Source organism: Sciurus vulgaris (assembly GCF_902686455.1).
Source record: "Sciurus vulgaris genome assembly, chromosome: 12".
NCBI lineage: Eukaryota > Metazoa > Chordata > Mammalia > Rodentia > Sciuridae > Sciurus > Sciurus vulgaris.
The window spans coordinates 102,548,059-102,563,829 of NC_136473.1; the positions used below are offsets into that span (position 1 = coordinate 102,548,059).

At 36.9% G+C, this 15,771-nt stretch overlaps 1 protein-coding gene across 4 annotated transcripts in view; it reads right to left on the reverse strand.

Moving 5' to 3' along the window:
- Nucleotides 1-579: 579 nt before the first annotated feature.
- RALGPS2 (Ral GEF with PH domain and SH3 binding motif 2) overlaps nt 580-15,771 on the reverse strand; it is a 161,999-nt gene continuing 146,807 nt past the window's right edge. For all 4 annotated transcript variants that reach the window (XM_079105939.1, XM_079105941.1, XM_079105938.1 and 1 more), the window contains 5 exons: nt 15,039-15,144; nt 12,223-12,315; nt 6,577-6,682; nt 4,314-4,405; nt 580-1,789 (listed from right to left, as the gene is read on the reverse strand). In XM_079105939.1, the coding sequence (XP_078962065.1) occupies nt 1,760-1,789; nt 4,314-4,405; nt 6,577-6,682; nt 12,223-12,315; nt 15,039-15,144 (427 nt within the window). In that variant the 3' untranslated portion in view covers nt 580-1,759. The remainder of the gene's footprint in view (nt 1,790-4,313; nt 4,406-6,576; nt 6,683-12,222; nt 12,316-15,038; nt 15,145-15,771) is intronic.

A 15,771-nucleotide genomic window follows, 5' to 3' on the forward strand; every position in this document is an offset into this window, starting at 1 on the left:
CTCCGCCCTCTCCAGCCTGTGTCACTAAAACCCAGAAACAATGTATTTCTAATTGTTATATGAGAAACCTATTTGAACTGTTAACATCTTTTCCAAATACAAAATTAAATTTTAAAAAACTCAAAAAAAGTTCTTTTACTTTCCTTTGGATGCATTTTAAGCTATTATTGTATACACAACATTTTCTGTTTGTTTTATGGACTTGAGGGTGAAACTTCCAATAAAATTTATACAGTTCTATAAGAAAATAAATGTGAGAAATTTTATGAGGTCCAAAGTAATCAGTCTATAGGAGGTATCAGTCACAAAACATTTCTTACTCTGGACCACTGCTAAAATTTATGATGCCTCATGAGTTTGTAATATCTGACATAGAGTCCTTGTTCAAGTGCAACTTTTTTGTTAAAATTCTAAGGTATCACACCTTTTAACTTCTAAGTTTGACATTTAGTTTAGAAAGTGAATGCACTGTTACACAGAACTCTCAAAATTGCTTGGTTAACTACTGACAATATGGGTTCATGTCAGGACTTACAGTAAGTTCTTGGAAAAATGTTTTGGTTTGTTTATTGTAAGTCATAAAAGGAAGAAGGGTTTGATATTTAAAATTCCTAGAGCCTCAAACTCTTTATCCCTCTTAAAATTACTGTCTTATGATAAAATACATACATATTTATGAGGAATCTTTTAAACAAATGTGATCTTGAGTATCATATTAAACAAAAACAAAATAAACAAACAAAAAAAAACTGGCATTATGCACATTAAACACTGTAAAAGAAAATATCCTGGCAAAATATCAATATTATCACCCTTGATGACTCCCTGTGGTTGGGAGAGAAATAATCTAATTAACTTGAAAAAAAAATTTATAGTCATTGTAAAATCTTCTCAGGAAAGTTTAGCTTGAGATTATATTCTCTACTAAGCAGATGTATGGTTCCACAATGAATTCATAGAGAAAGCTAAACCTGAACCCCAGCTAGAAACAACCATGTTTTCTGGAACCTATTTTAAAAAAACTGGTATATGAACACTCAGCCTTTGTGCCTCCCGCAGGAAATAATGTTCCCCATACAGTACTCAATTCAGAAGTTTAGTTTTTAAAAAGATGTGCCCTCAACCAAAACAAACCCTTCCTCCCCCATCCCAAACAGACCCCGACAACTTACATTATCAACATGTCTAGCCCTACGTTCTTGCTGTGAGAAAACCAGTGAGGCTATGGATGACTGGAGGCAGGACAAACCTCTCAGGAGGGCTGCTGGTAAATCCCCGCTGAAGGAAAGGATCTGCTCACCACAGTTCAAAACCAGCTCCTGATACAATCCGTAAGAAATATGTCTATCCTTTGCAAAGTGTATCTAAAAAAAGGTGATTCCCCCCTCCAAAATTAGTACAAAGTTAAAAGAAATGGAAATTAGCTATGATCTATTCCAAGCACAGCACCGCCAGAAGATTCACACACACTATTTGGTGTTTCATGTTGGTTTTCCTTTCATTCTTTAAGGCAGTGGTTTCCACAGGTCAGTTCAGAGATAAGAAGCATGGTTCATGGCAGTTTGTTTTGCAACTCCAATTTGTTCTCTGGGAATATCTCACTTGATTCCCTGAAATGAGTGCTTTTTGGTTCAGAATTCCAAAGGCTGGGCTGGAGCCTGTGGGCTCTTCCTGGCACAGGATGGTTTGCCGCTGGCATCTTCTGTCAGGTCCCTGCTCTCACCCAGGAGCAGAGCTTCACCTCTTCCTCTTCAGGCTTTTACTCAAAAGTCATCAAGTTTGTAGGAACCTGAAAAATATAAGCATCACAAACTCATTCTTTAAAATCTGTTTTTCAAACCAGTATTTCTTATCTTTTCTTGTCCTCTTGGCAAGCTGGAATCTTTAAAACCTAACAATCATTTAAAGGAATGTGATAGAAGGCACTTCAATAATCTATGAATAATTAATGTAACATACTGTAACAGTTTAGAGAGAAAAATCACTGAATTAACATGCTCTTTTAAATAAACTGATATTTGCAAGGAGGAAAGGGCAGAAGGGGAATCTTTCTTGCTTAGCATGGGGGCTCCACACAGGTGTTTACTCAACGAACTTAACTATGGTTCTTATGAGATTTCAGACAAACAGGCTTGACATCACTTTCATGGTATGTCACAATGAATTCCTACATGCACACCTTAAAAACCAGCACAAATGCTTTCATAACATTAAGAAAATTTTTGTGAAATCATTATGAACTTTTTTGTGAAAAGAATTAATTAATAATTCTGATCTAATACTTTATGACTCCAAAAGAGCAACAGATTCATTGCTTACAGATTGCACTGTATTTGAGTTCTTCTAAGTTTGGAAATAATTCTCTGGAATACTTTTCATTGTAAAAATTAGTTGATGAATCCTACAGTTAACGGACTAATAAGATGTTTAAAAAAAAAAACCTCAAAACAAAAAATGAACAAACAAAAACTGACTCGATCCTAAAAACCTTTCCAGAGCTATCTGAAGGCCAGTGCTCTCCTCCCTGCCCTGCAACACAGCTCAGCAGTCTGCTCAGTCGTCTGTCTGAAAGCTCTTACACTCAAAACTGTGTGTTCCTTAATGTGTCAGCTTCTGAATGAGAATTCTATTGGGCAATATAATCACGACTGACTTATAAATCAAACATAATCCAGTGCTCATGTGCTTAAAGTGTAAATTCCCAGGTTTGGTTTTAAGAAATTCATATTGAAGAGTAAAAGTCTCGTTTCTTCCTAAATTACCTAAAATGCATTTTGCATTTGAGTCAGTCTTCTAAAAATTTTCAAATTTCAGATTCTTTTTATAAATTTGCTATCACCCTGATTCTTATAAATGCAGAAGCAAAGAAACAACAATAAACCCATTTATGCACATATGGCTGACTTTATTAGCAGGAAAGCCCATCAATGCAGAGAAAGAAACTTGTGCCTCCATGCTGGTGTGTAAATACTGTCTAGATTAATCTTGGATCTGAGTTTTTTTTTTTTTTTTAATTTAAATAAACAAGACTCAATATCCTTAAGGTACATTTAAAGAAAACATGTAGCACGGAAGTGAGTCCAGAAAGGCTTTGGTCTTAGGCAAAAAATGTTTCATTCTGTCCCAGATACTAATGTGTCAGGCGAGAAAATGACTTCTGTATTTCATGCACTTTGTGGAGGTTACTAAAAATGGCAAACACTTTAGTTTTTCATACATAAGTGAAATAAAAATTATGAGAACAAAGCTCACTCTGACAATACTTAAAAAGAAGAACGGACTTACTGAAATTTAAAGGATGACTTTTTTTTTTTTTAAGAGTTCATGTTGTGGGTCTACCACTTTTTACTTGTTGAATCTACAAAAGTGATTCAGAAATTTTTGTAATGTTTACTTGTTATCTACCAAATTGTGATTCAAATCTAACTCTGCACCAGGGTGGGAAAAACAACTCGATAAGATTCCCTCTTCTCCTTAGTAGCTGAAAATCTTTCCATTAGACCATCTTTGTTTCAGTAAAATAAAAACATACAAAAAGATGAAAAAGGTTTTTGGTTTTACTGCAAGCACAGGAAACATCCTCAAGTGGCACTCAAATCAGAGATAACAGGAGCAGTTCCTATCAACTGATAGGTCATCTAGTTCTTGCCCCCAGAGCAGTCCTGCTGTGCTGCCCAGCGCTGGCTCCCTTCTCCATCTTGCACACTACACTGGAATAAGCCGGCTCCAGCTTCAGCGTCTGTGCACGCGCTGTTCCCTTTACCAACACTCAGCTCTCCCTAATCCTCACATGGATGGTTCCTTCCTGTTTTTCAGGTCACTCTCCTTGCCTGGGGTGGAGGGGGAGGTCTCACCTATTTAGCCTTGGGTATCTAAAGCTGTCTCTACTCTCTCTGTCACACAATTCTATTACATAGTTCTCATTATTTGGAATTTTGCTTTTTGTTTACTTGTTTATTATCTAGCTCCTCTCTGAAATGTGAACTTCATGTTTTATTGACCACTACCAACAAGAATAAAAACACCATCATTTTCCCAGTTCATTAAGAAAACCAGTCTACTTCTCTTTGGAACTTTATTTATTTAGGCACTGGGGACAGAATCCAGGGATACTTTATCACTGATCTGTATCCCCAGCCCTTTATTGAGACAGGGTCTTGCTAAGTTGCTGAGGCTAACCTTGAACTTGTGATTCTCCTGCTTCAGTCTCTAGAGGAGCTGGGATTACTGGTGTGCACCACCACGTCCAATGGAACTCTTTTAAATATATTCCCAAGTTATGGACTAGTCTGATAATTAGGAGAAAAGCTCACCTGTTGTTTGTTACTTTGGCAGGCTGCACTCAAATGCTTAAACCACAGCATTGCATTCATTCTACTGCCAGCTTGAAACTTGTATGAATTCCCTAAAATTATCAAAACAAACAAATGCAAAGTAATAAGGATTTTACATAGTAATTCTGTCAGATATTAAAGAGTAAACTAAACATCACTAGAGTTCTCAGTTTCAGAATTCTATCATTCAATACCTAGTCTTCCACTATAAATAAAAAAGAATAGTTTTCTATGCAACACATCCACATGCTATCCTGTATTCAGAAAGTCAGTGTTTTACAGCTTATAAATTGGAAAATGTAATTATGGCTCCTCAAATGTTCTTTAAGAAAACATATACAAAAAGATGGCTTCTCCAGATTTGTTGCTGTGGATAGATGATCTAAATACTGGATGTTAATAAGTTTTTACAGGCTAAAAGGCTTCAAATATGAACACTGGCTACTGAACATGATTAAGGATTAGTCAGGTAGCATCAACACGGGCTCAGTTTTTAGCCTTGAGTCGTTTGTCAGGATCAGAATGTCCAAGATGTCTTTTTTCTCTTTTATGAAATTAGAAATCATCATTGGTGTGTATTCAGGAGTTCTGATGCTAACTAATCAAGGCTGGCACACACTAAGGGTATTTATATGGCTATATATATATTAAGATGAGTAAAGAATAAACTGAAAAAGATTCATGTGCTAAAGGCTGCTCTAAGTTCAGGTCTGCTCACTTTTTTCATTGATTTAAGTTCTTATTTTGCAATTCTTCTGAATTCTACTCTTTTCTTTGTATCTGCCTCAGTGACTGAGGAGCCTGACTAGATGTAAGTAAGCATTATCCAGTTTTCCCCTGAGATTTTAACACACAAGAACTTTTCACTTTCAAAAGCAACTGTTTTTTTCACCAAATATTTAATAGGTCAGATAATACTGTTTTGCTTACTGAACTCAGATTCAGACTAAGGTCAACAGAATAGAACACATCTACAGTTAAGCTGATCACAGCCATAATTTGCTACCCACCCCCCCATGAGCACAGACATCATAAAAACCTTGGCTACTATGAAATAGTTCTATTAAACATGCTAAGGGAAACTGAAGGAAAACAAAACATTTCTTAGCAAAATTCAATGATCTCACTCTAAAATGCAATTTTATAAATAATGTCTTTGGGATTTTGAGGAGCTGGGGCTTTTAATTCAGAATGTTGACTAGGGAGTGCTTATTCTGTAAATCAATCTATTTCCCTGAAAATAAGACATTTTGCTATGATTATTTTTTTTTTTTTTTGCATCCAACATACAAACTTACTTAATTTTTTACTTAAGACTATTAACATCCTAAAATAGAATTTCTTTTGATATGAAATACCAACTAAATAAATGGAAGTCAAGATACAGTTGTAAAGTCAGCAGAATTTTAATGAGTTGCTGGAATGGATGATTCTGGCAGATGTGATGGGTATCTCTCTTTTGGCCTCCTCTGTAGTGCTTGGGGACAGTTGGTGGCTGTTATGAGGGATAAGCAGCAACCAGGGAGGGAGTCTCCTGTGGACCTGCTGCATTCTCTGATGGGGCAGGCAGAGCCAGGAGACGTGGGAGGGTCCACACAGGCCATTTGCACTCTCTCTCCTCAGCTACTCCAGAGGCTGAGGTGGCAGGAACATTAGCTCCAGCTCAGCCGGAGCAACTTAGTGAAACCACACCACACACACACACAGACAAAACCCAAAACCAAGACAAAACAAAAACCAACCCATTTTTCTCTCTTCCACTTTACAATATCTAATGGTTAACAGTCAATTGTTATATTCACAAATGTCTCTGTATTTTACATAACATATCTTAATTTGCAAAGGGATTTGAGCCTACTTAGATTACTGAAAGAAAAGTGTCACTTTCAGAACCTGAGAACAACTGCCTATGGGGGGGGGGGTGTTTATGGCAGGGGAGCATCACCCGCAGGGCAGCCTCTGAGATTTTAAAAGGCTACTATCCTTAGATGCCTCCCTCCCTTCCTGATTAACCCTTTAGGGATTACTTGGGCTTTTAATGTTCAAGTTTATGCTTATGTAGTAAAGAAAGTAAGCTCTAAGAACACTGGGTTCATTAAAACACATGTGACAAAAATATTTCTTGGTAGATAAAAGCTACACAATCACTTACCCTGTTGAATATTCCAATTAAATTAGTTTTGGCTCATCAAGTTATGTACAACACACAACATCTTAAACCCTAGTCATGCTAACAATTCACCTTTCTCAGAGTCAGTCAGCAGGAAGAGGTCTGGATGTTCTGGGTCATCAGCCATCATCACCATCCACCCCACCACAGAGACAGTCTTATTTGATGTTGATTTGAACTGAGACAAAAAGATAATCAGTAAAAACAAGTAGTGATAATTAGTGAAAAGACAATATGCAAAAGTTAAGTGACAGGGAGTATATTTTCAGTTTCTCCTTAATGAGAGGTTAGATTTGTGACTTCCTGGGCTGCGGCTGTAGCTCAGTGGTAGACTGCTTGCCTAGCACTTGTGAGGCACTGAGTTCGATCCTCAGTACCACATAAAAATTAATATGTAAAATAAAGGTATTGTATTCATCTGCAACTGAAAAAAAATTTTTGTAACTTCCTTTGGTCCAGGTCAGTTTGGGACTTTTACTAGTAAGCTGCTGCATGCAGGCACGCCCTCTTCAGAGCCCACTTCTTTCCAGACCTTCCCCAGCTTCAGTGCTATTTTCCATTCCCACAGAGCATGACCCGTCACGTGTCATTTTTCCTAGTTACTGTGCTACTGCTAGGAAACACACTTATGTTTTAATAGCTGTACTTTCTTAAACGTGGTAATAATTCTTAGTGATAACAATCCTTATATTTCTCAAAAACAATTACCATGCACACAAAACAGCATGCCTGCTGTTCTTTTATTATTGTTACTTTAGTTACATTTCCTTTTATAACCCTGAGAAGGATAATCTCATTCATGAACATAAAAGAAAAAACAAAGCGTTGGCATACTGACTAGCAGTGTGTGAAAAGTCTGTTAAAAGATACCATATAGGCCTGGGTCCTAGCTTGGTGTAGAATGCTTGTCTGTACGTGTGAGGCACTGGGTTCAATTCTCAGCACTGCATGCAGATAAATAAAATAAAGGTTCATTGAGAACTGAAAAAATATTTAAAAAATACCATATAGAGAGTAAAAAGTAAGTTAAACTGGAATAAGGTATTTTTTTAACACATAACTGCTAAGAGATTTGTATCTGATATATAAAGAACTTTCATCAATCAAAATAAGTAAAATAGTTTTGCAAGCATTTCACAGAACAAGAAACATGAATGATCAACAAACACTGTAAACAGGGGCATGCAAATTAAAATGATCAGGCAACATTTTACTCATACTAGATTAGCCAAGATTAAAAAGCCCGAAAATATTAAGTATGGTGAGGATATGAACCTCATTCTACTACTGGTGGCTATGAAACTCATGTTCTTGTAAAGTAACATTTGCATTCCTCAGATACATAATCTAGACAACCTGTGCACAAAAATATTCACAGCAACACTGTTAGAAATAGCAAAGAAATAGGAGTCATCCAAGTATTCACCTACAGTAGAATGATGAATAAATCATGACAGACTCATAAAATGGAAGACTATTCAGTTATGAAAAGGAATAAATGATAGTTACATGCATCAACAACAACGAATCTCAACAAACAATTAGGCAAAAAGGTTTGTGCTTAAGAATATGTATGTGATCCATTCAAGCGCAGTTAAAAAATAAAACTAAGTATTGTGTAAGGAAGCAAATACAGTAAAACTAAGGAAAAACAAGGCAATGATGAACATGAAATTCAGGACAGCTGATGGGGAAGGAAGAGGATGCTATCTGGGAAGGTTTAGATATTCTGGTAAAGTTCTGATTCTTAAGCCGGGCGGAAGTTATACACGTTTATTTTATTTACTTTGCTTTAAAATGTGCATGTACCTATCTACTTCGTATGCATTTTTCATAATGAAAAGAAATGGGGAAAAGGACTGAACACAGCATATCTGTAACAGTACAGGTACTTAAACAACAAACACTAAAGAAATAAGTTTTAATATTATGAAGAATGAAACTGGCAATACCAAAGAACTGCTGACTTGAGGTTTATAACTCATTTCGAGTAGACAGTATGATTTTTTTTCCTCTTTCTGTTTCTGGTATTGAGGATTGAATCCAGGGGTGCTTCACCACTGAGTTATATCCCCAGTCTTATTTTGAGACAGGGTCTATGTTGCTAAGGGCCTCTCTAAACTGCTGAGGCTGGTCTTGAACTTGTGATCCTCTTGTCTTATCCTCCTAAGTTGCTGGGATTACAGGTGTGGGCCATGGTGCTGGGTAATAATATGGTTTTCTACTATTCTTAACCCTCAAAATCTCTGCTTCTTAAAAAAGAAAAAGTAGGGCTGGGGCTGTAGCTCAGTGGCAGAGCACTAGTCTAGCATGTGTGAGGTACTGGGTTCCATCCTTAGCACCACGTAAAAACAAATAAAATAAAGGCATTCTGTTCATCTGCAACTACAAAAAAAATTAAAGAAAAAGCAATATACGTCCCTCAGTATACAGGGATCAATCTATAAATATAGTGCAATGGCCTTTGATCCCCAGCAGAATCCCATTCTGGTCCTAGGATTGATCATCATTTGGGTGAGACACCCCGATCTTTTTCTATGCATTTACTTTTTGTTATTCTTGCTGTCGGTTTTTAATATACTAATGGGAGTTTGTTTATACTGTGACTTGTGGTTTGTACCCATCAGTAATGGTTTCCTTATTGATAAATGTTTTGCGTGTTTCTAGATTTCTGCTGTAGCAGACACTACAGGATATCTTTCTACGGACATCTTGGTGTACTTGTTCAAGGATTTCCATAGGGCACATTCTCAGATAAGAAGTGCTGGTTAGTCTTCCCACCACAATACCAATTTAAGTTTCTGATAACCATGGACAACAGGCCATGTTTCCCTACTCTAAGGACAATACTATATTATCAAAAAGGTGTCTTCTACAATTTTTGATAACTAGTAAGGTTGACTATCTTTTCCTATTTATTAGCCATCTATATTTCCCTTTTGCATTTTGTTTTATTCTTAATCAATCATGGAAGGTCTATATGTATGTGTGTATATGTATTATGTATATATATGTATTTTTTATAGGTTTTTTTTCAAGTGCAGATTTGGTTGGTTTTTAAAATTTAACCAAATTAAATTTGGGCTGGGTTTGTTGGCTCAGTTTGCAGAGTGCTTGCCTAGCAAGCACAAGGCCCTGGGTTCAATCCCCAGCGCCACACACACACACACCTGCATGCGCACACACAAAAAAACCAAACACCAAACAATATTTCTTCACTCACTACCATGAAGTGATAGGTTCAAACATATCTGTAAATTTTTTTTTTAATAATACACTAACACTAAAAACTATTTTTACATGAATATGCTTTCATTTATAAACATTAAAAAAACAGAGGCAGAACAAAATAGAGTCCCTTCATTCTTCCCATTTTCCCCAAGCATTCTTTGGTCCCCATTGACCCAAAAAAAAAAAAAAAAAAAAAAAAGTATTTTAGAGAACATTAAAGTATTTAACTCCAGGATTCAACCAGAACACATACTACAATTAGTTGTCAAGTATCTTTTAATCTAGAACAACTGTCCCTTAACCTCTCCTCTACCTGCCATTTTTTTTTTTTTTTTAAAGAATCTAGGCCAGTTGTTTCATACAATGTCCCACACCCTGAATTTGATTGCTTCCTTATAAAATTCAGTTAAATACTTTGGCAAGAATATAATGTAGCAGTGCTATACCCATTACAAATTTTATCTTTATCTGTTGTTTATCTATAGCAGACATTTTCATTCAACAATGTTTTAATTTTGTTTGAAAACAGTTCAAAACTTTTTTCCTTCATTGCTTTTAGTTCTGTGCCACATCACTCCTAATCCCCAAATTAATACTGAATAGCAGACCTGTCTCTATGCCTTCTATCCTATTCTGAATAGGTAAGGAATTGAGTCTATTTTTCACATTCATTTTATTTTCTCACAACCTACTGCACTCTAATTTTTAAATTATTTCATATGCATTATCAGAAATCCCATGTAATTAACCCGAAGCTATAATAATGGATTAGTATATATTAGTATGCATAAGTAGCAAGGTCAAATAGAAAATGTATGTTAGCGCACACATTACATGACAAATTCAGTTAAAACTTCTATAATTTGGCCTCTGATTAAACCTAAGGAAGCAAAACCAAACCCCATTTTATTTTTGAAAAACGACTTCTTTATAATTGTCAACCAACTGAAATTCAACCAAGAAAGTATCTCAAAGTGCCACCTGCTCTGTATCTGAAGACAAAGGGCACAACCTTTTTTCTCCCCCTGCATGCTGAGTACTAGACAATGGCTCTGCACAATGTGCTCATGAGACTCATCAGCGCGGGTCTGTAGGGTATGCAGCACAGTTAGTATTACTGACAAAGAATACCCTTCCATTAAAAACTGCTTTTATAAAGAGTATGCTTTCATTTTTAAACTACATTTGACCATTCAAAATGGAACACAAAATACTTTCACAGAATGGGTCTCCGTTATCACTGACTCAGCCCTTTACCGCAATGCAAGAACCATCTGAAGGGCTGGGGCTGGAGCTCAGTGGCAGACTAAAGCGTTTGCTGTGAGGCTCTGGGTTCCATCCTCAGCACCACATATAAACAGGTGTGACCCAGTGGTGAAGCACAGGCTTGGCTTGCCCAGGCCTCAGGTTCAATGCCCAGCAAAAACACACCGCACACACAGTCCCACAACGTGCTGTTGAGGGAGACATAGATGACAACACCCTAAAGAAAGGCAGGACACGAAGTTCAGGAAAGCGGCAGGCAGTGGGAATGGCTGGTAAGGAAGGCGGTGCGATCTCATGGCACTTCCTACATTCACTTAAACCCAAACTGCCCTTTTCTACACTTTTGGTTTGATTACAGGGCTAAAACCGTGGGGACAAAGAGCATCTGAGCTACACAGTATCATTTGCAAAATGTGTAAGTAGAAAAAGCATTTAAGTTTTCTTTAGTGGCTTGCCTTTCCTCAGTAGGCAATTTCCCTTCCCCAAAACACATGATTTAGAAATAAAGGGATTTTATCTACGTAACATGACAAACTGTCTTCCTTTCAAAGACTATCACTAGCATATAAAAACAGAACAGCACGCGAAAGAGATTTACAAAAAGATTCTACACTGAGAAAAGAGCACTGAGGAGCTTCTGCCAAGCGACACAAAGCACAGGAGAACAGAATGGAGACCACTGTATCCCTGACTGAGATGGAAAGAACTTTAGATGCTGGTCCTAGAGTTTCACATTTTATACATGAGGAACTGAGACTATAACTGAACCATAATCTCAGAGGTGAGGAAACTTCCATGCCAAGATATTGTAATGTGCAGGTTTTGTTTTTTAAAATAATTTCTTAGGTTGTTGACAGACCTTTATTTTATTAATTTATATGTGGTGCTGAGGATCAAACCCAGTGCCTCACATTTGCTAGGCAAGTGCTCTACCACTGAGCCCCAACCCCAGCCCCTGTAATGTGCAGTTTTGACACTTGTAATGGAAAAATGGTATTCAAAAAAGAAACTTCAACTAAGAGAGGTTACTCCAAGATGTTCCCTTGGAATGTTCTAAGTAAAAATAATTCCATTACAGTACTCACACCAGGAGTATGTGTAAGAACTTCTGGGTTAGAACATGGGAAAACCAAAAAACTCTTCCAACTAATAAGTCTATTTTCTTTATAACCATGAAGAGAGGTCTGTGAAACAATGCTAAAAATTTAGAGGAATACTTACATGTTTTCTTTCTGTAGCCTTCAGAGATTTGGCAGCATAGTAAAAAAGTTGTGTTCCACACAAGGCTGCCCAATATTTTGTCCAAGATGCTACCTAGAGAGAAAAACACACAAATATACTATTAAAATATTATGGCTTCTCAGTTTCTTTACCTTCTTAGTGACCATGATCTACTCTTCACTTCAACTACTTAAGTCCTCAGCGCAGAGTTGAGTTGCAGCGGTTCTGAAATCTTTATCTCAAGTATTGCTATCATTTTCAGCTAATATACTCTCTCTTACTCCCACTCGTATTTTTAAAATTTTTTTTTTATTTTTTGGCAGTACTGGGGTTGAACCCAGGTCCCTGGGCATGCAGGCAGGTGCTCTACCACTTAGCTACATTCCCAGCCATCAGTTAATTCTTGATCTCCTCAGGATTCCTGTCTAGTACAGACACTGCCTCCCTGACGCCACAGGTGTCTTCCCTCCCCTTTCTTCAAGCAGGCTATAGCACCATGAGCTAGCACGGCATCCAGTTCCTTCAAGTACTTTAATTGCACAGCCCCTCTCCTCCTGATAAAACCCTAACTCTAGTCAAATCCATCTCTTTGACTGCTTGGCACCAAATCACAGTAGCTGAACACTGTTGAAGAAATAACATGATTATGCCAAGTGGTAAAATTAGGATTGCCAATCTCAAATGGAACAGTATTTTCTTTTTCCCAATCCAGTCAACATACTCTTCACCATCTCCTCAAAATTCCAACTGCCACCTCCCACCACATCACATTTCTGGAGAAAAACAGGAAATCTGGTGAGAACTACTTCACATTCCTTCTGCCTGTTTTGTAGATCCATATATTCAGCCTTTGATCTTGCTACAACAGACTAGTTAACCCTGATTCTACGTAAAAATAAACTCAGCTCTCCTCTTATGCCCTTCATTCCCACTAGCCTCACTTTCAAGTCTGCTTTTGCTGTAAGACCTCCCTCTGCTGCATCCCAATTTCTCTCCCTCCACCATCATCACACAAAGGAGTCTTAACAGAACTCCCACCTTGAAAGTCCCTCCTTTCTCCCATCCCTTTATCCTCTTGACGCCATATATTTTCTCTGCTCCTTTTACAGCATAACTTCTTGCGGGATTGTCCAATTCCCTGCCCCTACTTCTACTTCATCTATTTTCTACTTCATTGGCTGTTAGGCCAAACGAAGCAATGAGGTCACTCATTGCTGATATATCACCAAAGGCTTTGTCCTTATCACAGTCAATACCCTAGCAAGTAGGCCTATAATTTTGTGGCCTGGCTCTATATCTAGTCCCTTCCAGTTGACCACTTTTTCTGCTTCAAGTATTTTAACCACCAGGTTTCTGGGATGAGTTCCTTTGTTTTCCTTTAGTCTTCCAGCAGACTTTTGATGCCACTGAGTTCTAGCTTGCTTTATTTTTTCCTATCTGTTCTATCAGTGTTTTTTCCTTCTTCCCCAGTGATACTCTCTTCATAGATGATCTATCTCATCTAGTTACATATCTCAAAATCTGTTCGTAAGCTAATGACTTCCACATTCTTATCTCTGGTCACCATCTCTGACAGTTCAACTTGAATGTTCAATAAATGTTACACTGAACCTGGCCAAGAATTATTTGGCCCCCTCATTTCAAAAAATGTTCCCAACATCCACCTTCATCAGTCCCCAAATCCAAAAGTTATCTTCATTTCCATATAATACACATCATCAAGCAACTTCAGTCTGACTTTATCTCCTCAGCTCCTGTCTTTCAGGGCTTCAACCACACAGGTTCTCTTGTCTCTAGATTTAACTTCACAAGGCTACTCGCTTTCTCCATAGATCTTGGCTCAAATGCCTTCCTACCACACCACGTTTTGCAACCCATGGTCTTATTATGAGTTTACTTTGTTTTCCCCACTGGAACTAATCTCCGCAAGGCAGGCGCCGTGCCTCTTCTTGTTCACTGCTCTATTTCTAGCTGCAGGCACACAAGAGAGTAAGGCCTCACCTGACACTCTATTCTGAACTCACTGGATGGTTCAGTGCAGCTTCCTGATTCTGTGTACTGGCTGATTGCAATATAAGCAGTGATATAAGATTATTTAGATGGAAAACATTTTTATATTTGAAGAAGGCTTTATATTTTCAAAAGCTTTTAATGAATCCAAGATTTTATATTTCAAATTAGATAAACTACAATGTTATCTGAGAAAAGAAAAAGAGCTCTTTTTCTTTCTACTACTGTGCTGATGTTGGGAAGGAACAAATTTCTTTTCCTCACTCTAGTTATAGTTTGGAGAACAATTACCATCTGAGTTATATTTTGTAAGAAAACAAGACTGCATTAAAGAGATTCAAATAAACCGATGAAATAAAATTGGTCAATTTCCATTTTTTACAGTTGTTACTATATTCTATTTTCCCAAACATATTACTCCAGTACTTCTCAATGATTTACTTGCATAGTTTTTTTTCTTTTTTGTGGTGCTGGGGATTGAACCCAGGGCCTTGTGCTTGTGAGGCAAGCACTCTACCAACTGAACTATCTCCCCCGCCCACTTGCAGAGTTTTCTAAGAAAGTTTTGTGTAAGAATTATACTAGGAGATAAAGAGAAGTACAGTAGTATCTTGATTTAAGCACACTTAACACAGAAGTAACCTGAAATCTGCTAGACAGATGTTAAGAAACATAGTGAGGAAAATGAGTATTTTAGTTTACTTCAAGTCTATCTGGTTCTTTTTCAATTGTTTAGTACCTCTTAGGATTTTATGCATTTGCACATGTTTAGAGGTTTGTTAAAACAGAATACAATGAAATCTTACCGTAGGCTTTTTGCCTTCTTTTAACAAAGTTTTTCTCCTGAGAACACCTTGAATAGTAACAGCTCCTGGATATAAATGTACTGCCAAATCTTCTGACTCTGCAGAACTGTAATAATGAAATGAAAAAGAGAACAAGTAAGAGCTTTTGTCTATAGTAGTCATTTAGTAGGTACTTAAGTAAAACACAATTGTTCTAAAAACTTTGCTGCTTAACTCAGAGTCAAGAGAACAAAATTTTAAAGGGTTATTAATCCAAAATTTGTAAGTTGCCACAAAAGTTAATTAAGAAGTTACTGAAGTCAGCAAATGGCTAAACACACACACACAATTACATATTTGAACAATATAATTGAGAAAGAATGCAGGAATTCACTTTAATAAAGATCACTTTAAGAACTTAAGATTTTTTTCTTCTCATCATGCTACACTGCATCACTGTTGCAACTTTATTTTGCTGATTAGAAACTGTAAGTCCTGGTAAGAAAGAGGAGGACTCTATTTGTTAGAAGTTTTTAAATAGATAAAACTGAAAATGAAAAGAGCAGAAGCTCAAAAAAAAAAAAAAAAAAAGGAAAAAAGAGAAAATGCATGCTTAATTCCTAAATAAATGGATAAAATAAAGGCAAAATCACATTTTAAAAAACTGGTTTCCACGATAAATTTAAATGACTATCTATCTATTGATCAATCAATCGATCATATTGGGGACTGAACCCAGGGGCACTCTACCACT